Here is a 25,196-nt window from a genome sequence, read left to right on the forward strand (position 1 = left end):
GATGAAGATCATTGACTCGTACTTTCAAATCATGTCGAACTTTGTTCTTGCGTGCTGACTTCGCTGCCTCTTCAGATGCCATTTGATAGGCAAGCGATAGTTGGTCTCTCAGATCGTTGACGTACTTTATGGGGTCAGCGTTACCAAATCCATCTGGGCTAATTCCAAACCGTAAGTCAACAGGAAGTCTCGCCTCTCGTCCGAACATCAGAAAATAAGGTGAGAAACCTGTACTGTCATGCTTCATACAGTTGTAAGCATGAACCAAAGCACTGATATAGCGACTCCAGCTTTCCTTCTTTTCGCCTTCGAGTGTATACCTAACATATTCATTAAAGTTCGATTAAAGCGTTCAGGTTGTGCTAGATTAAACTCACTCACTCTCTTAACTATCTTTTAACTTCCCAGAGACGAGAAGTGTTTACACCTACTTGTTCATTCCTTGCAAGACATGCTTCCTGATGATGTCATCATCATGTCAACCCAATCACGTGTGTCCTCCGCAAGTAAAAACGCACTTGATGAACTAGAAAAGGAAATAACTACAAAACTTAAAATTCTAACCGCTCACAAATTTGATTACAAAGTGGAAAAAGTGAAAGATGATAAAGAAAAAAAAACAAAATCTGTAGAAGAGTGGAGGAAAGAGTTTAGACAAGACAAGAATATTTCTTACAAAAAACGCTGCTTGCTTATTTTTATTGCTAAGGTCAAGTCTGGGGGGTCACTTCATCAAGCCTAGATACTTATCCTTTTACAAAAAAAAACTTCAATGGACTGTTTTGATAATAATTCAATGATTATCTGACAGTGAATTATAGTACCCATGTAATATCATGGGACTCATAAATACCAGAAATGCTTTGGGATTTGTTATTAGACTCTTTTCCCAGCCGTTTTTTTGGATTCAATACCTATAAATTATAGTCGAGTTTCCATTTTAACAAAAATGTCAAAGTGTAGTATTATACTGCTGCTTGATTTCATCTAATGAATGAGTTATCTCGTATGACGTAGCGGGCTAGAGCAGCAGCGTGAAAAAACTTAAAGAAGTGGAATCTTAATAAAAGTGATTGTTGCAAAAAGTGTTGTATAGAAATAGAAAGTGAAAAACATATGTTGTACACCTGTAACAGCATTCAATCAGATTTGAGGAAGTTCCGTAAACTGATCGGTTAAATGTATTCCGACTAATGAAACATTACGGTCAGGTTTCCCCGAGTGGTAAGACATAATTATAGGAACTCAGAACACGCTTGTTAATGAACTCATCTCTTTATTTACATTTAGTATTTACAAATCTTGCATTATTTATAAAACAAGCAAACGGATTATCACTTGGAATTTATTTAAGATAGAACTATTTAAAAAAATTTAATTAATAAAAGCAATATTATGTTCAAAATGTAAAACTATACAATTTTATAAAAGTACCCAAACAAAACATAATCTTATAATGCAATATACCATTTTATCATATTTATTTATATTATATCGAAACTCTTTTTAATACTGAATATCAATCTTTATATCGTTTTAGCTCTGTAATATAAATTTTCTCTGTATACATGTTTGTTTTATCTAGACTTCAACACAATTTCAAAATATTTTACATAATCTTCCTCTGTCTGCGTAATATCACTTAAATATTCATTGATAAATAGATAGATAGACAGACATATATACTGTAACCTTCACCATATTGTTGTTTATCATTGCAATAAAAGTGGGTTGCCCCCACAAAAGAGAAAAAAAATATATATTGCTGAAATTAAGCCTCAATAAATAATATTGTTGAGAAGAGGAACACATTTATACAGTATATAATTATATCCCATTTTCATGCATAAAGCAATAGTATCTGCCTCTGAAGCACCACCAACAAGATATTATTTTTTTAAAATATATCCCATGTATAAGCAATATTATTATCTATCTGCCTCCGACGTCTCCAAGCACCATGAACAAGCATTTTGGAACATCTTCATCCACGGTGACGCTTGTAATGTCTCCCGCCAATCTTGCGGCATCCATGGCCATTGCCACGTCAAAGTTGTACGCTCTGGATGAGGCATGATCGCCAGATGACGGCCATCTGCGGAGCAAATTGCCGCTACGCCATTGGGTGAGCCATTGGGGTTCAACGGGTATTCAGTTGTCACTTCTCCTTTGTCATCGACAAAGCGCACTGGTGCAAGATTTTCAGACAGAACTGTGTCTTTTGTTTCTTTGTTAGAAAACTTCATGTGCCCTAGAGAGAAACAATTTGAGTTGAGTAAATTTAATAACATTTTTAGTTAAATTAAAATATAAGTTTGTACTAAGCATCCATCATTATCAAGAGGTATCAATATCTAACCTTCTCCATGCTGTGTCCAGACACCAAGCACAGAGCCTTCCATTCCTTTCAGCATTAAAGCAGGGCTTTCATTAATCTTTACAGCAACAAAACGAGACTCAAAACGCTCGGAAAGATTATGAGCAAGATGGACTCCTTGCTGAGCTGATGCTGCGTCTAAAAGACAATAACAAATAATTCATAATAAACAGTCTGTCAACAAATGGATATCAAAAAGTAGTTCATATTTTCTTTTTACTTGTCAAAGAGGCATTACATGCTTTACACCGGTGTCCTACTACCACTACACTACTTACTAAATATACCTCATGATACCTTACCTGTAGTAAGCTCCTTGGTGACATCTGGAGCAACCCAGCCTAGCAGGCCCATTAGTTGGCAGCCATTGCATACACCCAGTGAGAAAGTGTCTTTCCTTGCTCTAAATGCATCAAACTGAGCACGCACAGCTGGGTTGAACAAAATAGTTGCTGCCCAACCTAAAATGATTAATAAACATTATTTAAATAAACTAGAATAAATATTTATTTAGGTTACTATCTGTCTAATACTAGTATAATACTTGGTTACTGCTCCCGCATGTATTTTTGCTATGCTACAAAAAGTGCAATCAGAAAAGTATACCTTTTGCAGAACCACAAACGTCTGCAAAACTGAAGCCACCAACAAAAACTACTCCACGGAATTGATCGAGGGTGACTTTCCCGCAAGCTAAATCTTGCATATTGACGTCCCATGTTTCAAAGCCAGCCATGTGTAGTGTTGAACTCATCTCTCGATCTCCATTACTGCCTTCCTCACGGATCACAGCAACCTTTGGTTTCATTCCATCTATGGAAGGCCAATTATGATTATGTATATGGTAACTAATGAGCCAAATTTAACTCGTATTACTTTAACAAATTAAAATTCAGAACAAGATAATCAATATTCCAAAATTGGTTCTAACCTTTAGAGCATCCCTTTTTAACAGAATTCAAATTTGTTGCAACAGGGTCAAAGGTTAATTTAAATGGTGGTGCTGTTCTATTTGCTAAATTGCGTTGCTCCACTTCAACACACTCTGGATTTGCTTGTAGTTTTTCCAGTTGAAAACTAGTCTCTTCCCACACGTCTCTAAGAACAGTCATCTTTTCATTCAAGACTTCTTTCTCATTTACCGAGATGACAACCTATAATTTACATGTAAAATATTCAGATTCATTCTAAAAACCATCATAAATGATAAATGATCGTAAATAAATGTTCAAATATTGCTTCCATTTAAAAAAAACAAAAACTTACCATTGACCCTTGACCTGATCCACTAGAGTGACCAATTAGAGAACAAAGGACATTATTGTCACTGAACTGTCTACAAATGTCCTCACTAGCATTAGCTGTTACTTCTAACACCAGCCCTACTTCTTCAGCAAACAGAATATCAATTGCAGTTACTGAAAATAAATATATAAAGTCTTACAATGTATTATTGCTTACCAGAGGTTCTGGAACTATATGAAAGATTAAAATGACACTTTACAGATCCATTCGAGGCATTTATAGAGATAGCATAATGCTTACCATCAGGTTCGGAAAGTTTGACGTCAATACCACAATTCCCAGAAAACGCCATTTCTAATAATGTTGTTACAATACCGCCATCACTAATATCATGACCAGCTGATATTTTTCTATCTACAAAAGGATACAAAAGACAAAGTTGAATTCATATCTCTAAAGCTCTGTCTACACTATCAAACTTTATGTGATGTGATATGTCCATATATGGACATGATATCATATCACTACCATTTTTGGGAATTTCACTACCCTATTTAGGCGCATCACATTTTTTTGTCAAACTAGTTTGATAGTGTAGACAGCGCTTTATATTATAACTACAAGTAAATGAATTTATTGTAAACGTCTAATTAATAAGTCTATGAAAATGACTACCTTTGATAAGATTTTGCGTTGTGTTGAAAGCCCTTACAAACGTTTCCGGTTCATCGAGATCAGGCGAGGATTGTCCGAGTTGATTATAGCACTGAGCGAGGGCACTACCACCTAACCGGTTATGCCTTTTACCAAATGAAACCCAGAGCAAAGTCCCTGAAATAGAATATGTAAAGTCTTGTTTATAAATATATTATATTTTTTGTTTGTTTAGGTAGTTAATTTAATTGTACCTAACAAAATGTGCAATGTTATATTCACTTTACCTTTACTGTCTGGACATTTAAGGTCAGGGGTCACAGTTGCAGTAATATCTGGGCATGCCACATACACAGACACAACCAATGCACCTAAAAAATTGTAATTGATATTTCATTATTAGTAAGTAAATGGAGTAAAGAAGTGTATTAGTGTATTCAAGCTTAACTTATTAAAATAATTCACAATATTGTACATCAGACTCTATACTAGTTATTAACAAGCATGAAATGTCTAACCTGGAGCTTTGATCGTTTCAGAGCCTATCCTGGCAGCCATACTCAAAGAGTCCTTCCCACCATCCACAGCAACACCCAACTTGCCCATCACCTCGCACATAGCCTCGCATGCATCATACAATGCAGCACCCTCACCAGGAAGCTTCGCTGGCCACATCCAGTTACCGCTACATTTGACATCTTTAAGATCGGAGACCCTAGCAAACACAAGATTGGTAAGGGCTTCTCCTACAGACATCCTGGCACCACAGCCAGGATCGACTAACCCTTTAATAGGCTGCTCTCCAATGGCTGTAGCTGAGCCTACAGTTTCAAAGTGGGAGAGTGCGATAACAGCAACATCAGCGAGTGGTGTGTGCAGGGGGCCTACACATTGCTGCTGGGCTATCAGGCCCGTGACAGCACGATCAACCTAACAGAAACAATATATCCTGGTTATACACTTTCCATATTCCTTCACACAAATAAATTATGCAATATTAAAGATAAACAGATCTTTACCTTATTAGTCAAAAATCTTTTACTGGCTACTGAAGGTAGACGCAGAACACGGTCGAGTGCACATCGGACAGTCAACCCATCAGGTAGTGTTAACTGCTTAAGTTTTGGTTTACATCGATCATACTTGAAAACCTGAGAGAAAAAAAAATATAATTCTATATAATTTTACAGACAGAAAGAGACACTATTATTATAACACATAATTATTTTCAATGGTTATTTATGATGAAATCTGTGAGATTGAGAAAAGGTGACCTCAGCTGAGATTTGAACCTGGAATCTTCTGCTTGATATGCAGACATACTACCATTACACCACTGATGCATTCATGGTATGGTTCAAACTTATTACCGACACTACTCTACTATCAAGTCTCCATCATACCTTTTGCGGCATCTTCCCAAGAACCCATTCAAGTTGGAGATCAACTGGATAAGTAAGTGCTGTTCTTTTTATGCTTGGAGGTTCTGCATCACCCTTACCAGCTTCCACTTTCTTTTCCACCTCAAGACGAATCTGAAACAAAACAAAATATTTTTGTATTGCAAAACTCTTATGCACTCTATCTGTGCATGAAAAGGCATTCTTCAAAATTAGTAACACTGTAGTATTTAAATGCGTTTTTTCATACTTATCCCACAGTAAGCACAAACTTGCCAATTACAGGATGGATAAAATATTTTATAGTTTATCGTGCTTATAAACTAAGTTTTATTTCAGGCTTAGGGAGTGAAGTTGAAAGAGTCGTGAGTTACAACCCTTGACCTTGATTGAACCCTTGACCTTGGAATTGGAAGGCAAGCATGTTAAACCACCAAGCAACAGCTCCACTAAAAAAATTTAGAATAAAGTAGGTAAAAAAAATCATCCAAATATTACCTTCCCATCACCTGTAATGTCACCAACAAAAACAGCTGGACATTTCTCTCTGTCACAAATATCTTGAAGTTTTTCTTGATCCTCAGATCGTATTAGTATGGCATTGGACTCCTGGTATTCTGCACCCCATAGTTCTAAGGTGTTGATGGTTGGATCACCTAGTTGGAATTCCTTAGCTTTTATTAGAGCACCTGCAGGTTCACATATCTCCTTTAAAACATTACCTGTACACAAAAAAATGATTTAATTGGTCAGATGTTAGCCATAGTTTGACATAAAAATAAGTACATTTGTCTGACAAAGTGTCCCCTTAATAGGGATGTCCCAAATGAGGGGTGCTACTGTACTTAGTAAAATAATAAAAATAAGCACATTGCATGCAAACTCACCATTGCCTCCAGCTCCTTGATCATGTATACTACATATAGGGTTTGTATCAACCATCTCAATGCACGCCCTTATAACTCGGTTTAGTTTCTGTTCCATCTCCGCATCACCGCGCTGCACGGCTTCGAAGTCCAGTTTTTCTGTATTGTCACCTTGAACTTGAATGGAAGATGCAGCGCCCCCACCGACTCCGATGCGATAGATTGGTCCACCAAGTTTTACAATTTTCATTCCTGCATGGTAAACAATTATTGATCAGTCAATAATTAGTTTTCAATGGAGAAATAAAAACAAAATATTTTATCAGGTTACTATAATCTTATTTTATATGACAGACATATAATATCTATGTGGAGACAACAATAATAAGAAGTACAGTATTTTTTATGGTGTTGTATTTAGTTTGTTTAACAAACCTTTTTCTGCTTCGTCTTTAGTCGCATGCATACTCTCAAGCATCCCAATACCCCCGCTGAACATAATGGGCTTGACCCACTCTCTTCTGTCGCTCTCAGTAAGCATCATGCCAAATGAACGAGAGAAACCGGTTAGAACGGGTTCACCAAACTTGTTGCCGTAGTCAGATGCACCGTTGCTGGCCTCTACAGCAACCGACAGAGCAGGCGCCATGTTGCTAGGATAAACCATATTTTTGTCCTCCCATGGAAGGTCATACCCTGTTTAAACAAATGTTCAATCAATGATAATAAATAATTAATTACACTGAATATATAACATTTATAAAAAGCAAAATTATGTAATTAAGCAAGCAATTATGCCTGTTCACTGCATGCGTTACTTAATATCTTTCATCCCATACTCTATTTATACATATAAGTGCCAGTAAATGAATATCTTTTAATTGTTGTTACTTTGCAAATCTTTGATAAGGTTTATCCTTTATATTTGTATATTTGTTATGTTTTATTTTCTGTTATATTTGTATTTATTTTGATTTTTGAGCGAGTAAAGTCTGACATCAATTTTCATAAGGACTACAAAATCTAATTTTTAGATTTATATAATTTACCTGGAATGTTCAAATTTCCAAAACAGTAGCCTGCAGTGCCAGCCACTACATGTGCCCCCTTCCCTGCAGCCTGAACATCACGTATCCTACCCCCAGTACCAGTTGTAGCCCCTGGGAAAGGTGCAACCCCAGTTGGAAAGTTATGGGTCTCTGCTGTGAAGATGATATGCCTGAGTGGTTCAGATTCCTCCATCACACTTGCTGACCCGGGATTGGCTGGTTTGAGAACTTTGACCTTATGGCCTTTGATTGCACTGAAAATCAAGTAAAGTCATCAAAGTGAGAAAAAACAGTATAGGTTCATTGACAACATTTAAAGCTCTGTCTGTCCCCAAATATGGTAGTGATATGACATCATCATATCCATATATGGGCACATCACATTTTTTTACATAAAAGTTGATAGTGTAGACAGAGCTTTAGGCAATACTTTGTGGTTCAACAAAATGTGAATAAATATCATTTACGATGGAAATTATGCCTGTAGTATTTTATGGGCTATTTCATGACACCCTCTAGAACTAATAATTTCAGGTATAATGCCTAATTCTGTCCAGCACAACAAGATTTATACAAGAGTCATAGACACCATTCCAGTGAACTATATCGTGATTCGATTCGGAAAATATGGATATAAATATAAAAGCCACGTAAAATGTTAAGATACCTGCTGTTATCCGAGAATTTAATGACGTTGTTATCATTGCTGGTAGCTTGCGTTGACATCACCATCTTGAATAAAGAATGATCTTTTTCTTCTCCATCGATTACCATCTTACCCTTAAAAAACCAATGACGACTATGCTCACTAGAAAGAAGACAGAAAGCAAGAAAAAACCATTTGTGGGAATATTTTCAGGAATTTCTAAATACAGTAATGAAAGCTGAGAAATGTTGCATAGATGAAAAGAATTTAAGTAAAGAATGGTCTATGTCTTAGGATTATCCATGGTTACAAATACTATTTTACTTTATTTTAGGCTAGAAGGCAAATAGACAATGCCACAATTGTTTTTCACCTGTTTTTTTTTTCAGGTATATATTGAGGCAGATGGTATCTTTGTTCTTTTTGACTGTTTTACTTCATTTACTTTATTTTTACCTCATTTTGATTTAGCTATTTAGCATATTCTATTTATATCTCTATCCAATCACTGATAAACTCACAGCATTGCAATATTGTATTTTCAATAATTTAGGTTTGTATTAAATAAAGATATTACTTTTACAAGACAGTAAAGAATGTAAATAAATATTCATGACCATCATTCACAGATGGTAAAACTTCATGCGACTAAAACTAAAGTGCTTTGTACCTGTTAGACTGAGCCAAGTCAAAGAGTTCAACACTTGTTGGATTCCGTTTAACCTTTTCAATAAACATGTTGGTGTAAAAGTCTATGTCCCACGTATCAAAGGCAAGTCCTGCAGTAAGAATAATACAAAATGTTTATAATGCAATATTAATAATAGAAATCTTCATCAACCATTTATTGGTCATGATAAGCTTTGGTTTATAAATTCAATAACAATGAATTCTTAAATGAACAATGTATCCACAGACCGATTAAATAATTACTGTACAGTAATATTAACTGGTTACTAGAACACACTTAAAAGAATATGAAATCATGTTGGATGTTAAGCTAAATGTAATGTTAAAGACCTATTCCCTACAATTTTTGCCTTGTCTTTTCTGTTTTATGGTAAATTATGATAAAAAGAAAGAAACAATACACATGCACAATGCATGTTATGATTTATAGAAAGTCTCTAAATGATTAGAATCAATTTATTTTTCAAATTTTTAACAGTTTTAAAGACGAAAAAGTTATTGCATACATATTTATTTTTACATTAAATGTAGTTTGTGACCTATAATTAGATCTAAAAACGTAGGAAATGGGACTTTAATCATAATATAATGATATACAGTATCAACACAAAGTTACCTATATTAATTTTAAAGTTAAGTTAATAATAGAAAAAACTGAAATAGAATTAAAAAACACAGGAGTTTAACACAGTTCAAAGTTCATCTATACTTGGGGAACATGATTGAGAGTACTACAATCACCTAATTCTTTGTTTGCCTTTTCCAGAGCAACTTTCCCTTCACCTATAACATCAATTTCAAAGACTTCTTCTGGTTTAGCTTTAATTTCAAAGCTGCTGATTGGTTCGTGGTAGTGACATTCCGTCATACGATCGTGAAGTACGGCTACCAGTAGCTTCTCTTCCTCGGGGCTGATAGACGCAGCAATGCCATGATCGTCGGCTACGTTTATAAGATAGCGAATAGAACGCTCAATACGAGTCACATGGTTGATTCCAGCCGATTGGCAGATTGAGACAGCATTTGTTGACCAGGCCGTAGAGAAGTTCAACCTGTGTGTATAAAAATTAAACTTATTATATCATATACAGTAGATAGTGTAATGTAATGCCCATGATATTAAATATACAGTCAACATATTCTGCCATGCATGTTTATGCCCACCTTTCTTAATTTATGCCTATTACCTTGTTGAACAACAAAAATTATGACTTTTACTTTTTCAGATATTACCTACCGAATAACAAAACATACAGTATTATTTATTAATACTTATTCTCAACTGAAACCGACACTAACACTGTACGACTAGACAAGAAGGGTAATTTGTTAATTAAAAAACATTTTCTGACCTAGGCCCAATTTCAATCAGAAGTCCATCAGGTTCTTGATCATCTTCAACTATGATTGACTTGGTCAGCAGGCTAAATTCTTCAAAAGGGGTACCTAAGATCCATTGTATTTTCTTCTGTTCTTCACCACTGAGGCAATCTATGAAAATAATACACAGTTTAATTGACATTTTCAAAATAATATTAGTTTGGCAAAACAATTTATTAAAATTTAAATTAGAAAGGAAGAGTACCTACCTCCGTTTACTTCCACATTAAAACAAATTTCCGTTTTTAAATCTTGCAATTTAGAATTTTCCAACTGCTTTGCTAATTTCTTCCACAAAACATTTGAAGCCCCTGGGAGTAATGCCGGACTTTTATAAAACCGAGTAATGATAGTCATATTCTTTAAAAAAATAAATTATTAAATATTAGATCTATATTATTTTATATATTATTATTTATTATTATTGATGTTTACACTAAAAAAGTATAACTATAAAGTATATGACTTATAATAATAATAATAATAAGCTTTATTTAATCACGGATACTTAACTTCAACTGAAAGTTGTTTTTCAGTAAGACCGTGTTTAAAGGAAAACACCAACAAAAATAAATGTAAAAAGACCTTAATTACTATCAAAAGAGAAAAAAAAAAAAAAAAACAATTACAATGAAATAAAATGAAACAAGGGTACACTTACTAACTATAAAATTAAATAATACACTACAGTACATTTAAATAAAGCTACATGAAATTAGCAGTTAACAGTTTCTTAAAAAGAGAGACAGTGTTCACATTTTTAATATCTTCATTTAGCTCATTCCAAACAATTACAATGAAATAAAATAAAACAAGCGTACACTTACTAACTATAAAATTAAATAATACACTACATTTAAATAAAGCTACATGAAATTAGCAGTTAACAGTTTCTTAAAAAGAGAGACACTGTTCACATTTTTAATATCTTCATTTAGCTCATTCCTAACCTTGGCACCTCTATATGATAAGCTACGTTTTTGGTTTTGGTACTATTAAATTTGGCTTAGTTCTAATATTATAGTAATTGTTTTTGATATTGAATTTATTTTTATTAAATATGGAGGTGCAAGGTTGTTCATAATCTTAAACATAACAATAGCTTCATTTACATATAATATTTCATCTAAGTTCATCCAATTTAGACTTTGTAGAGCTTGAGTACTAGAGTGATCTGTAATTCGCGTAGCTTCAGAGTCGATGTGGCAAGGTTAGATGGTGGTTGTTGTACGGTATCACCAAGCACATCAAACGTGTTACTTGAGATTGTGCTAATGCCATTTTATTTACAGTATAGAATAGGTTTAGATACAAACTTTTTGGGTATTGCTTTTTTTGTTGTTTGCGCTGTGAAATCAATAATTTTCCCAAAAATTGAAGTTTTTCACCCAAAAAAAAGGAAACTTAAAGGAATTTCAAATTTGTTTTCCCATAAATTGTCTCCTTATATAGTTCTAGTTGTTATCTAATCAATATTAATTGATTTAAAGGAGGTTTGCGCAGCTTTTTTTTTAGGTTTGCGCTGTGAAATCAGTAATTTTCCCAAAAATTGAAGTTTTTTACCCAAAAAAAGGCAAACTTAAAGGAATTTTAAATTTTTTCCCCATAAATTGTCTCCCTATATAGGTCTAGTTGTGTTTTAATCAATATTAATTGATTTAAAGGAGGTTTGCGCAGCTTTTTTTGGAGGTTTGCGCTGTGAAATCAGTAATTTTCCCAAAAATTGAAGTTTTTCACCCAAAAAAAGTCAAACTTAAAGGAATTTTATATTTTTTCCTCATAAATTGTCTCCCTATACAGGTCTAGTTGTGTTTTAATCAATATTAATTTTTTTGTTGTTTGCGCAGTGTTTGCGCAGTTTAGCAATTACCCAACTTTTTAGGTAGTTCAAATCCAGGTTCACTTGCAATATTCTGTAAACTAAGAATTTGTTGCTCAAGAGACCAGTTTCTTTCACTCATTTCTTTAAAAGCTTTACTAAGGTGAACAAAATTTGAATGGATTTCTTGAATTAGTGTAGCTGTTGTTTTAATTCAGAAACTTTCTCATCAGTTTGCTTTATTTTCAGCTTTAGTGATGGGATCTGGTCCCATTATTTAGGTGTTTGAGTTGAACAATCAATTGCTTTCACAAACTCAGAGGATTTACAATTCTGACTGTAATCGTTGAGTGTTATTTCTTCAATTAACGGCGCTGTTCCAATATTTAGCTCGTCTTTTTTTATTTCCTTTCATAATCATAGCTTAATTTTCTGAATAGATCAATATTATCAGGAGTCGATGTTTCAAATGCAAGCCTATCAAAATGACTTCTAAGTTCATCATATGCAAAGCCATAAAAGCTAGAGTTTGTTATATCTAGAATGCTTGGAGCTTTTATATGACCATAGCTAGGCCACTGGTTTTCCATTGTTAGCTTTGTTTGAAATTGGGCGGAAAAAGCTTGTGTACTTACTTGAACAATAGAAAGCTGGTGCATCAATTGTTCTTGCTTGAGCCTAAGATCCTCAACATGAAAAAACACTTAATATCCTGCTTATAATATTGACTTTGACAATAAAAATTACATCTCCATGTTGAGAAAACAACAGTTTAGACAATTTATCAGTCACTAGGTGGTAGAAAGTTGAAAACTATTTTATGGAGAAGATTTTTCAATAGCTTTTTTCAAGAGCTTCTTGGCTTGGCTAAGTCGAAACTGGTTTTAATTAATTAATTTTATCCTAAAAAAGTACAAGATTGCCCATATATTATTAGGCTATCTAGGACCAGGTTCTTTCTATGAATATAGGCTAGGCTATATTTATATGTAACTCGGCGTTTACGCCAAAAAAACATGAGCCTGGTTTTTATTTAGTAGGCCTGGCCTAGTCGACAACATCATTCCCGCACTTTCATCGTTCATTTTATAAGTTGTCCGTCCTAAATAAGGGCCTAGCTAGGCTTACCTAGCCCATTAAGCCTAGCCTAAATTGTAGTCATCAGAAAGAGCACTAATAAAAAAAACAGATGCACAATAAGTAATCACAAACTCAGAGGATTTACAATTCCGACTGTAATCGTTGAGTGTTATTTCTTCAATTAACGGCGCTGTTTCAATATTTAGCTCGTCTTTTTTTATTTCCTTTCATAATCATAGCTTAATTTTCTGAATAGATCAATATTATCAGGAGTCGATGTTTCAAATGCAAGCCTATCAAAATGACTTCTAAGTTCATCATATGCAAAGCCATAAAAGCTAGAGTTTGTTATATCTAGAATGCTTGGAGCTTTTATATGACCATAGCTAGGCCACTGGTTTTCCATTGTTAGCTTTGTTTGAAATTTGGCGGAAAAAGCTTGTGTACTTACTTGAACAATAGAAAGCTGGTGTATCAATTGTTCTTGCTTGAGCCTAAGATCCTCAACATGAAAAAAACACTTAATATCCCGCTTATAATATTGACTTTGACAATAAAAATTACATCTCCATGTTGAGAAAACAACAGTTTAGACAATTTATCAGTCACTAGGTGGTAGAAAGTTGAAAACTAATTTATAGAGAAGATTTTTCAATAGCTTTTTTCAAGAGCGCCGTGAAGTTGGTTACTTATTCCTTATTCGACATTCGTCAATGGAAGTTGGTTCCTTATTCGACGTTCGACATTCGCTAGGCTAGGCCAAAATTTCGAAAATGATAATTTCCCAGCGGTAAATATGCCGTGCGCCACCAACCAATCTCCTGCTGGTACTTATTCCCTATTCGACATTCATTCGTGAAGTTGGTTCCTTATTCGACGTTCGCTAGGCCGCGGCCGACCGGCTGGCCCAAATTCGTACCAAAGTAGACCTAGTGTAGATGTACCTATTTTATCACAGATTTACATTTTTTAGTTCCGATATTACGACCATACCAACGCCTCGGGCCGGGTTCACAATAGTATAGATTGACGTAGTATGGTCCTGGAATTCCAGAAATGTGCCACTTGCCCCGACCCAGATCGGGCAAGTACGTGTTTTAACGCAATTTCAAATGCGTATTTTTAGCAATAATTTACTAAGAATTAATAGCACCACTTTTAAAGTGGCCATATGACCACACCCCGACGCCTCGGGCCGGGTACACAATAATATAGATTGACGTAGTATGGTCCTGGCATTCCAGAAATGTGCCACTCGCCCCGGCCCAGTGCGGGCAAGTACGGGTTTTAAAGCAATTTAAAATGCGTATTTTTAGTGTTATTTTACTAAGTATTAATAGCACCACTTTTAAAGTGGCAATATGACCACACCCCGACGTCTCGGGCCGGCCGCCGGGTACACAATAGTATAGATTGACGTAGTATGGTCCTGGCTTTCCAGAAATGTGCCACTTGCCCCGGCCCAGTGCGGGCAAGTACGGATTTTAAAGCAATTTAAAATGCGTATTTTTGGCATTAATTTATTAAACACCACTTTTAAAGTGGCCATATGACCACACACCGACGCATCGGGCCGGGTACACAATAGTATAGATTGACGTAGTATGGTCCTGGCATTCCAGAAATGTGCCACCTGCCCCGGCCCAGTGCGTGCAAGTACGTGTTTTAAAGCAATTTCAAATGCGTATTTTTAGCAAAAATTTACTAAGAATTAATAGCACCACTTTTAAAGTGGCCATATGACCACACCCCGACGCCTCGGGTCGAGTTCACAATAGTATAGATTGATGTACAATGGTCCTGGCATTCCATAAATGTACCACTTGCCCCGGCCCAGTGCGGGCAAGTACGTGTTTAAAAGCAATTTCAAATTCGTATTTTTAGCATTAATTTACTAAGAATTAATAGCACCACTTTTAAAGTGGCCATATGACCACACCCCAACGCCTCGGGCCGGGAACACAATAGTATAGATTGACGTAGAATGGTCCTGGCATTCCAGAAATGTGCCACTTGCCCCGGCCCAGTGCGGGCAAGTACGGATTTTAAAGCAATTTAAAATGCGTATTTTTAGCATTAATTTAGTAAACACCACTTTTAAAGTGGCCATATGACCACACCCCGACGCCTCGGGCCGGGTACACAATAGTATAGATTGACTTAGTATGGTCCTGGATTTCCAGAAATGTGCCACTTGCCCCGGCCCAGTGCGGGCAAGTACGTGTTTAAAAGCAATTTCAAATGCGTATTTTTAGCATTAATTTACTAAGAATTAATAGCACCACATTTAAAGTGGCCATATGACCACACCCCGACGCCTCGGGCCGGGAACACAATAGTATAGATTAACGTAGTATGGTCCTGGCATTCCAGAAATATGCCACTTGCCCCGGCCCAGTGCGGGCAAGTACGGATTTTAAAGCAATTTAAAATGCGTATTTTTAGCATTAATTTAGTAAACACCACTTTTAAAGTGGCCATATGACCACACCCCGACGCCTCGGGCCGGGTACACAATAGTATAGATTGACGTAGTATGGTCCTGGCTTTCCAGAAATGTGCCACTTGCCCCGGCCCAGTGCGGGAAAGTACGGATTTTAAAGCAATTTAAAATGCGTGTTTTTAGTGTTATTTTACTAAGTATTAATAGCACCACTTTTAAAGTGGCAATATGACCACACCCCGACGCCTCGGGCCGGATTCACAATAGTATGGATTGACGTAGAATGGTCCGGACATTCCAGAAATGTGCCACTTGCCCCGGCCCAGTGCGGGCAAGTACGGGTTTTAAAGCAATTTAAAATGCGTATTTTTAGTGTTATTTTACTAAGTATTAATAGCACCACTTTTAAAGTGGCAATATGACCGCACCCCGACGCCTCGGGCCGGGTACACAATAGTATAGATTGACGTAGTATGGTCCTGGCTTTCCAGAAATGTGCCACTTGCCCCGGCCCAGGGCGAGTACGGATTTTAAAGCAATTTAAAATGCGTATTTTTGGCATTAATTTAGTAAACACCACTTTTAAAGTGGCCATATGACCACACCCCGACGCATCGGGCCGGGTACACAATAGTATAGATTGACGTAGTATGGTCCTGACATTCTAGAAATGTGCCACCTGCCCCGGCGGCCCAGTGCGTGCAAGTACGTGTTTTAAAGCAATTTCAAATGCGTATTTTTAGCAAAAATTTACTAAGAATTAATAGCACCACTTTTAAAGTGGCCATATGACCAAACCCCGACGCCTCGGGTCGGGTTCACAATAGTATAGATTGATGTAGAATGGTCCTGGCATTCCATAAATGTGCCACTTGCCCCGGCCCAGTGCGGGCAAGTAAGTGTTTAAAAGCAATTTCAAATGCGTATTTTTAGCATTAATTTACTAAGAATTAATAGCACCACATTTAAAGTGGCCATATGACCACACCCCGACACCTCGGGCCGGGAACACAATAGTATAGATTGACGTAGTATGGTCCTGGCATTCCAGAAATATGCCACTTGCCCCGGCCCAGTGCGAGCAAGTACTGATTTTAAAGCAATTTAAAATGCGTATTTTTAGCATTAGTAAACACCACTTTTAAAGTGGCCATATGACCACACCCCGACGCCTCGGGCCGGGTACACAATAGTATAGATTGACGTATTATGGTCCTGGCTTTCCAGAAATGTGCCACTTGCCCCGGCCCAGTGCGGGCAAGTACGTGTTTAAAAGCAATTTCAAATGCGTATTTTTAGCATTAATTTACTAAGAATTAATAGCACCACATTTAAAGTGGCCATATGACCACACCCCGACGCCTCGGGCCGGGAACACAATAGTATAGATTGACGTAGTATGGTCCTGGCATTCCAGAAATATGCCACTTGCCCCGGCCCAGTGCGGGCAAGTACGGATTTTAAAGCAATTTAAAATGCGTATTTTTAGCATTAATTTAGTAAACACCACTTTTAAAGTGGCCATATGACCACACCCCGATGCCTCGGGCCGGGTACACAATAGTATAGATTGACGTAGTATGGTCCTGGCTTTCCAGAAATGTGCCACTTGCCCCGGCCTAGTGCGGGCAAGTACGGATTTTAAAGCAATTTAAAATGCGTATTTTTAGCATTAATTTAGTAAACACCACTTTTAAAGTGGCCATATGACCACACCCCGATGCCTCGGGCCGGGTACACAATAGTATAGATTGACGTAGTATGGTCCTGGCTTTCCAGAAATGTGCCACTTGCCCCGGCCCAGATATTTCTGGAATGTCAGGACCATTCTACGTCAATCCATACTATTGTGAACCCGGCCCGAGGCGTCGGGGTGTGGTCATATTGCCACTTTAAAAGTAGTGCTGTTAATACTTAGTAAAAAAACACTAAATATACGCATTTTAAATTGCTTTAAAACACGTACTTGTCCGCACTGGGCCGGGGCAAGTGGCACATTTCTGGAATGCCAGGACAATACTACGTCAATATATACTATTGTGTACCCGGCCCGAGGCGTCGGGGTGCGGTCATATGGCCACTTTAAAAGTGGTGTTTACTAAATTAATGCTAAAAATACGCATTTGAAATTGCTTTAAAACACGTACTTGCCCGCACTGGGCCGGGGCAAGTGGCATATTTCTGGAATGCCAGGACCATTCTACGTCAATCTATACTATCGTGAACCCGGCCCGAGGCGTCGGGGTGTGGTCATATGGCCACTTTAAAAGTGGTGCTATTAATTCTTAGTAATTATTGGTAAAAATACTCATTTGAAATTGCTTTAAAACACGTACTTGCCCGCACTGGGCCGTGGCAGGTGGCACATTTATGGCATGTCAGGACCATTCTACATCAATCTATACTATTGTGAACCCGGCCCGAGGCGTCGGGGTGTGGTCATATTGCCATTTTAAAAGTGGTGCTATTAATACTTAGTAAAATAACACTAAAAACACGCATTTTAAATTGCTTTAAAATCCGTACTTGCCCGCACTGGGCCGGGGCAAGTGGCACATTTCTGGAATGCCAGGACCATACTACGTCAATCTATACTATCGTGAACCCGACTCGAGGCGTCGGGGTGTGGTCATATGGCCACTTTAAAAGTGGTGTTTACTAAATTAATGCTAAAAATACGCATTTTACCCGCACTGGGCCGGGGCAAGTGGCACATTTCTGGAATGCCAGGACCATACTACGTCAATCTATACTATTGTGTACCCGGCCCGAGGCGTCGGAGTGTGGTCATATGGCCACTTTAAATGTGGTGCTTTTAATTATTCTTAGTAAATTAATGCTAAAAATACGCATTTGAAATTGCTTTTAAACACGTACTTTCCCGCAATGGGCTGGGGCAAGTGGCACATTTATGGAATGCCAGGACCATTCTACATCAATCTATACTATTGTGAACCCGACCCGAGGCGTCGGGGTGTGGTCATGGCCACTTTAAAACTGGTGTTTACTATATTAATGCTAAAAATACGCATTTTAAATTGCTTTAAAATCCGTACTTGCCCGCACTGGGCCGTTGCAAGTGGCACATTTCTGGAAAACCAGGACCATACTACGTCAATCTATAATATTGTGTATCCGGCCTGAGGCGTCGGGGTGTGGTCATATGGCCACTTTAAAAGTGGTGCTATTATAATACTTAGTTAAAATAACACTAAAAATACACATTTTAAATTGCTTTAAAACACGTACTTGCCCGCACTGGGCCGGGACAAGTGGCACATTTCTGGAATGCCAGGACCATACTACGTCAATCTATATTATCGTGAACCCGACCCGAAGCGTCGGTGTGTGGTCATATTATGGCCACTTTAAAAGTGGTGTTTACTAAATTAATGCTAAAAATACGCATTTGAAATTGCTTTTAAACACGTACTTGCCCGCACTGGGCCGGGGCAAGTGGCACATTTCTGGAAAGCCAGGACCATACTGCGTCAATCTATACTATTGTGTACCCGGCCCGAGGCGTCGGGGTGTGGTCATATGGCCACTTTAAAAGTGGTGCTATTAATACTTAGTAAAATAACACTAAAAATACGCATTTTAAATTGCTTTAAAACACGTACTTGCCCCCACTGGGCCGGGGCAAGTGGCACATTTCTAGTAAGTCTGGACCTTTCTACGTCAATCCATACTATTGTGAACCCGGCCCGAGGCGTCGGGGTGTGGTCATATTGCCACTTTAAAAGTGGTGCTATTAATACTTAGTAAAATAACACTAAAAATACGCATTTTAAATTGCTTTAAAATCCGTACTTGCCCGCACTGGGCCGGGGCAAGTGGCATATTTCGGGAATGCCAGGACCATACTACGTTAATCCATACTTGTGTTCCCGGCCCGAGGCGTCGGGGTGTGGTCATATGGCCACTTTAAATGTGGTGCTATTAATTCTTAGTAAATTAATGCTAAAAATACGCATTTGAAATTGATTTTAAACACGTACTTGCCCGCACTGGGCCGGGGCAAGTGGCACATTTCTGGAAAGCCAGGACCATACTAAGTCAATCTATACTATTGTGTACCCGGCCCGAGGCGTCGGGGTGTGGTCATATGGCCACTTTAAAAGTGGTGTTTACTAAATTAATGCTAAAAATACGCATTTTAAATTGCTTTAAAATCCGTACTTGCCCGCACTGGGCCGGGGCAAGTGGCACATTTCTGGAATGCCAGGACCATTCTCCGTCAATCTATACTATTGTGTTCCCGGCCCGAGGCGTTGGGGTGTGGTCATATGGCCACTTTATAAGTGGTGCTATTAATTCTTAGTAAATAATGCTAAAAATACGCATTTGAAATTGCTTTTAAACACGTACTTGCCCGCACTGGGCCGGGGCAAGTGGCACATTTCTGGAAAGTCAGGACCATACTACGTCAATCTATACTATTGTGTACCCGGCCCGAGGCGTCGGGGTGTGGTCATATGGCCACTTTAAAAGTGGTGTTTACTAAATTAATGCCAAAAATACGCATTTTAAATTGCTTTAAAATCCGTACTCGCCCGCACTGGGCCGGGGCAAGTGGCACATTTCTAGAAAGTCTGGACCTTTCTACGTCAATCTATATTATTGTGTACCCGGCCCGAGGCGTCGGGGTGTGGTCATATTGCCACTTTAAAAGTGGTGCTATTAATACTTAGTAAAATAACACTAAAAATACGCATTTTAAATTGCTTTAAAATCCGTACTTGCCCGCACTGGGCCGGGGCAAGTGGCATATTTCTGGAATGCCAGGACCATACTACGTTAATCTATACTATTGTGTTCCCGGCCCGAGGCGTCGGGGTGTGGTCATATGGCCACTTTAAATGTGGTGCTATTAATTCTTAGTAAATTAATGCTAAAAATACGCATTTGAAATTGATTTTAAACACGTACTTGCCCGCACTGGGCCGGGGCAAGTGGCACATTTCTGGAAAGCCAGGACCATACTAAGTCAATCTATACTATTGTGTACCCGGCCCGAGGCGTCGGGGTGTGGTCATATGGCCACTTTAAAAGTGGTGTTTACTAAATTAATGCTAAAAATACGCATTTTAAATTGCTTTAAAATCCGTACTTGCCCGCACTGGGCCGGGGCAAGTGGCACATTTCTGGAATGCCAGGACCATTCTACGTCAATCTATACTATTGTGTTCCCGGCCCGAGGCGTTGGGGTGTGGTCATATGGCCACTTTAAAAGTGGTGCTATTAATTCTTAGTAAATTAATGCTAAAAATACGCATTTGAAATTGCTTTTAAACACGTACTTGCCCGCACTGGGCCGGGGCAAGTGGCACATTTCTGGAAAGTCAGGACCACACTACGTCAATCTATACTATTGTGTACCCGGCCCGAGGCGTCGGGGTGTGGTCATATGGCCACTTTAAAAGTGGTGTTTACTAAATTAATGCCAAAAATACGCATTTTAAATTGCTTTAAAATCCGTACTCGCCCGCACTGGGCCGGGGCAAGTGGCACATTTCTAGAAAGTCTGGACCTTTCTACGTCAATCTATATTATTGTGTACCCGGCCCGAGGCGTCGGGGTGTGGTCATATTGCCACTTTAAAAGTGGTGCTATTAATACTTAGTAAAATAACACTAAAAATACGCATTTTAAATTGCTTTAAAATCCGTACTTGCCCGCACTGGGCCGGGGCAAGTGGCATATTTCTGGAATGCCAGGACCATACTACGTTAATCTATACTATTGTGTTCCCGGCCCGAGGCGTCGGGGTGTGGTCATATGGCCACTTTAAATGTGGTGCTATTAATTCTTAGTAAATTAATGCTAAAAATACGCATTTGAAATTGATTTTAAACACGTACTTGCCCGCACTGGGCCGGGGCAAGTGGCACATTTCTGGAAAGCCAGGACCATACTAAGTCAATCTATACTATTGTGTACCCGGCCCGAGGCGTCGGGGTGTGGTCATATGGCCACTTTAAAAGTGGTGTTTACTAAATTAATGCTAAAAATACGCATTTTAAATTGCTTTAAAATCCGTACTTGCCCGCACTGGGCCGGGGCAAGTGGCACATTTCTGGAATGCCAGGACAATTCTACGTCAATCTATACTATTGTGTTCCCGGCCCGAGGCGTTGGGGTGTGGTCATATGGCCACTTTAAAAGTGGTGCTATTAATTCTTAGTAAATTAATGCTAAAAATACGCATTTGAAATTGCTTTTAAACACGTACTTGCCCGCACTGGGCCGGGGCAAGTGGCACATTTCTGGAAAGTCAGGACCACACTACGTCAATCTATACTATTGTGTACCCGGCCCGAGGCGTCGGGGTGTGGTCATATGGCCACTTTAAAAGTGGTGTTTACTAAATTAATGCCAAAAATACGCATTTTAAATTGCTTTAAAATCCGTACTCGCCCGCACTGGGCCGGGGCAAGTAGCACATTTCTGGAAAGTCAGGACCATACTACGTCAATCTATACTATTGTGTACCCGGCCCGAGGCGTCGGGGTGTGGTCATATTGCCACTTTAAAAGTGGTGCTATTAATACTTAGTAAAATAACACTAAAAATACGCATTTTAAATTGCTTTAAAATCCGTACTTGCCCGCACTGGTGGGCCGAGGCAAGTGGCATATTTCTGGAATGCCAGGACCATACTACGTTAATCTATACTATTGTGTACCCGGCCCGAGGCGTCGGGGTGTGGTCATATGGCCACTTTAAATGTGGTGCTATTAATTCTTAGTAAATTAATGCTAAAAATACGCATTTGAAATTGATTTTAAACACGTACTTGCCCGCACTGGGCCGGGGCAAGTGGCACATTTCTGGAAAGCCAGGACCATACTAAGTCAATCTATACTATTGTGTACCCGGCCCGAGGCGTCGGGGTGTGGTCATATGGCCACTTTAAAAGTGGTGTTTACTAAATTAATGCTAAAAATACGCATTTTAAATTGCTTTAAAATCCGTACTTGCCCGCACTGGGCCGGGGCAAGTGGCACATTTCTGGAATGCCAGGACCATTCTACGTCAATCTATACTATTGTGTTCCCGGCCCAAGGCGTTGGGGTGTGGTCATATGGCCACTTTAAAAGTGGTGCTATTAATTCTTAGTAAATTAATGCTAAAAATACGCATTTGAATTTGCTTTTAAACACGTACTTGCCCGCACTGGGCCGGGGCAAGTGGCACATTTCTGGAAAGTCAGGACCATACTACGTCAATCTATACTATTGTGTACCCGGCCCGAGGCGTCGCGGTGTGGTCATATGGCCACTTTAAAAGTGGTGTTTACTAAATTAATGCCAAAAATACGCATTTTAAATTGCTTTAAAATCCGTACTCGCCCGCACTGGGCCGGGGCAAGGGGCACATTTCTGGAAAGCCAGGACCATACTACGTCAATCTATACTATTGTGTACCCGGCCCGAGGCGTCGGGGTGCGGTCATATGGCCACTTTAAAAGTGATGCTATTAATACTTAGTAAAATAACACTAAAAATACGCATTTTAAAATGCTTTAAAACTCGTACTTGCCCGCACTGGGCCGGGGAAAGTGGCACATTTCTGGAATGCCAGGACCATACTACGTCAATCTATATTATTGTGTACCCGGCCCGAGGCGTCGGGGTGTGGTCATATGGCCACTTTAAAAGTGGTGCTATTAATACTTAGTAAAATAACACTAAAAATACGCATTTTAAATTGCTTTAAAACACGTACTTGCCCGCACTGGGCCGGGGCAAGTGGCACATTTCTAGAAAGTCTGGACCTTTCTACGTCAATCCATACTATTGTGAACCCGGCCCGAGGCGTCGGGGTGTGGTAATATTGCCACTTTAAAAGTGGTGCTATTAATACTTAGTAAAATAACACTAAAAATACGCATTTAAAATTGCTTTAAAATCCGTACTTGCCCGCACTGGGCCGGGGCAAGTGGCATATTTCTGGAATGCCAGGACCATACTACGTTAATCTATACTATTGTGTTCCCGGCCCGAGGCGTCGGGGTGTGGTCATATGGCCACTTTAAATGTGGTGCTATTAATTCTTAGTAAATTAATGCTAAAAATACGCATTTGAAATTGCTTTAAAACACGTACTTGCCCGCACTGGGCCGGGACAAGTGGCACATTTCTGGAATGCCAGGACCATACTACGTCAATCTATATTATCGTGAACCCGACCCGAAGCGTCGGTGTGTGGTCATATTATGGCCACTTTAAAAGTGGTGTTTACTAAATTAATGCTAAAAATACGCATTTGAAATTGCTTTTAAACACGTACTTGCCCGCACTGGGCCGGGGCAAGTGGTACGTTTATGGAATGCCCGGACCATTCTACATCAATCTATACTATTGTGAACCCGACCCGAGGCGTCGGGGTGTGGTCATATGGCCACTTTAAAAGTGGTGTTTACTAAATTAATGCTAAAAATACGCATTTTAAATTGCTTTAAAATCCGTTCTTGCCCGCACTGGGCCGGGGCAAGTGGCACATTTCTGAAAAGCCAGGACCATACTGCGTCAATCTATACTATTGTGTACCCGGCCCGAGGCGTCGGGGTGTGGTCATATGGCCACTTTAAAAGTGGTGCTATTAATACTTAGTAAAATAACACTAAAAATACGCATTTTAAATTGCTTTAAAACACGTACTTGCCTGCACTGGGCCGGGGCAAGTGGCACATTTCTAGAAAGTCTGGACCTTTCTACGTCAATCCATACTATTGTGAACCCGGCCCGAGGCGTCGGGGTGTGGTCATATTGCCACTTTAAAAGTGGTGCTATTAATACTTAGTAAAATAACACTAAAAATACGCATTTTAAATTGCTTTAAAATCCGTACTTGCCCGCACTGGGCCGGGGCAAGTGGCATATTTCGGGAATGCCAGGACCATACTACGTTAATCCATACTTGTGTTCCCGGCCCGAGGCGTCGGGGTGTGGTCATATGGCCACTTTAAATGTGGTGCTATTAATTCTTAGTAAATTAATGCTAAAAATACGCATTTGAAATTGATTTTAAACACGTACTTGCCCGCACTGGGCCGGGGCAAGTGGCACATTTCTGGAAAGCCAGGACCATACTAAGTCAATCTATACTATTGTGTACCCGGCCCGAGGCGTCGGGGTGTGGTCATATGGCCACTTTAAAAGTGGTGTTTACTAAATTAATGCTAAAAATACGCATTTTAAATTGCTTTAAAATCCGTACTTGCCCGCACTGGGCCGGGGCAAGTGGCACATTTCTGGAAAGCCAGGACCATACTGCGTCAATCTATACTATTGTGTACCCGGCCCAAGGCGTCGGGGTGTGGTCATATGGACACTTTAAAAGTGGTGCTATTAATACTTAGTAAAATAACACTAAAAATACGCATTTTAAATTGCTTTAAAACACGTACTTGCCCGCACTGGGCCGGGGCAAGTGGCACATTTCTGGAAAGCCAGGACCATACTACGTCAATCTATACTATTGTGTACCCGGCCCGAGGCGTCGGGGTGCGGTCATATTGCCACTTTAAAAGTGGTGCTAT

The 25,196-nt window shown here is 38.8% G+C and overlaps 1 protein-coding gene across 1 annotated transcript; it reads right to left on the bottom strand.

The window, feature by feature from the left end:
• Positions 1 to 1,639: 1,639 nt before the first annotated feature.
• Positions 1,640 to 10,697, bottom strand: LOC140055713 (phosphoribosylformylglycinamidine synthase-like). Its single transcript, XM_072101091.1, has 21 exons — positions 10,517 to 10,697; positions 10,280 to 10,418; positions 9,669 to 9,979; positions 8,908 to 9,016; positions 8,259 to 8,399; positions 7,592 to 7,845; positions 6,978 to 7,238; positions 6,564 to 6,794; positions 6,175 to 6,398; positions 5,680 to 5,811; positions 5,296 to 5,427; positions 4,795 to 5,206; positions 4,564 to 4,647; positions 4,298 to 4,453; positions 3,923 to 4,036; positions 3,644 to 3,795; positions 3,309 to 3,531; positions 2,984 to 3,190; positions 2,680 to 2,838; positions 2,360 to 2,515; positions 1,640 to 2,251 (listed from the first exon to the last, which is right to left on the bottom strand). The coding sequence occupies exons 1-21, from the start codon at positions 10,662 to 10,664 to the stop codon at positions 1,929 to 1,931; spliced, it is 4,068 nt and encodes a 1,355-aa protein (XP_071957192.1). The 5' UTR covers positions 10,665 to 10,697; the 3' UTR covers positions 1,640 to 1,928.
• Positions 10,698 to 25,196: the final 14,499 nt, after the last annotated feature.

The sequence above is a fragment of the Antedon mediterranea genome, chromosome 7, assembly GCF_964355755.1.
Source record: "Antedon mediterranea chromosome 7, ecAntMedi1.1, whole genome shotgun sequence".
In the NCBI taxonomy this organism is placed as follows: domain Eukaryota; kingdom Metazoa; phylum Echinodermata; class Crinoidea; order Comatulida; family Antedonidae; genus Antedon; species Antedon mediterranea.

Excerpts from the sequence above, each read along its gene's own strand:
- LOC140055713 (XM_072101091.1), bottom strand. The coding sequence starts at position 10,664 with ATGACTATCATTACTCGGTTTTATAAAAGTCCGGCATTACTCCCAGGG. Across the intron at positions 5,207-5,295 it reads AAAGATTTTTGACTAATAAG|GTTGATCGTGCTGTCACGGG; the intron begins GTAAAGATCTGT and ends TGTTTCTGTTAG. Across the intron at positions 4,037-4,297 it reads AACGCAAAATCTTATCAAAG|ATAGAAAAATATCAGCTGGT; the intron begins GTAGTCATTTTC and ends ATCCTTTTGTAG.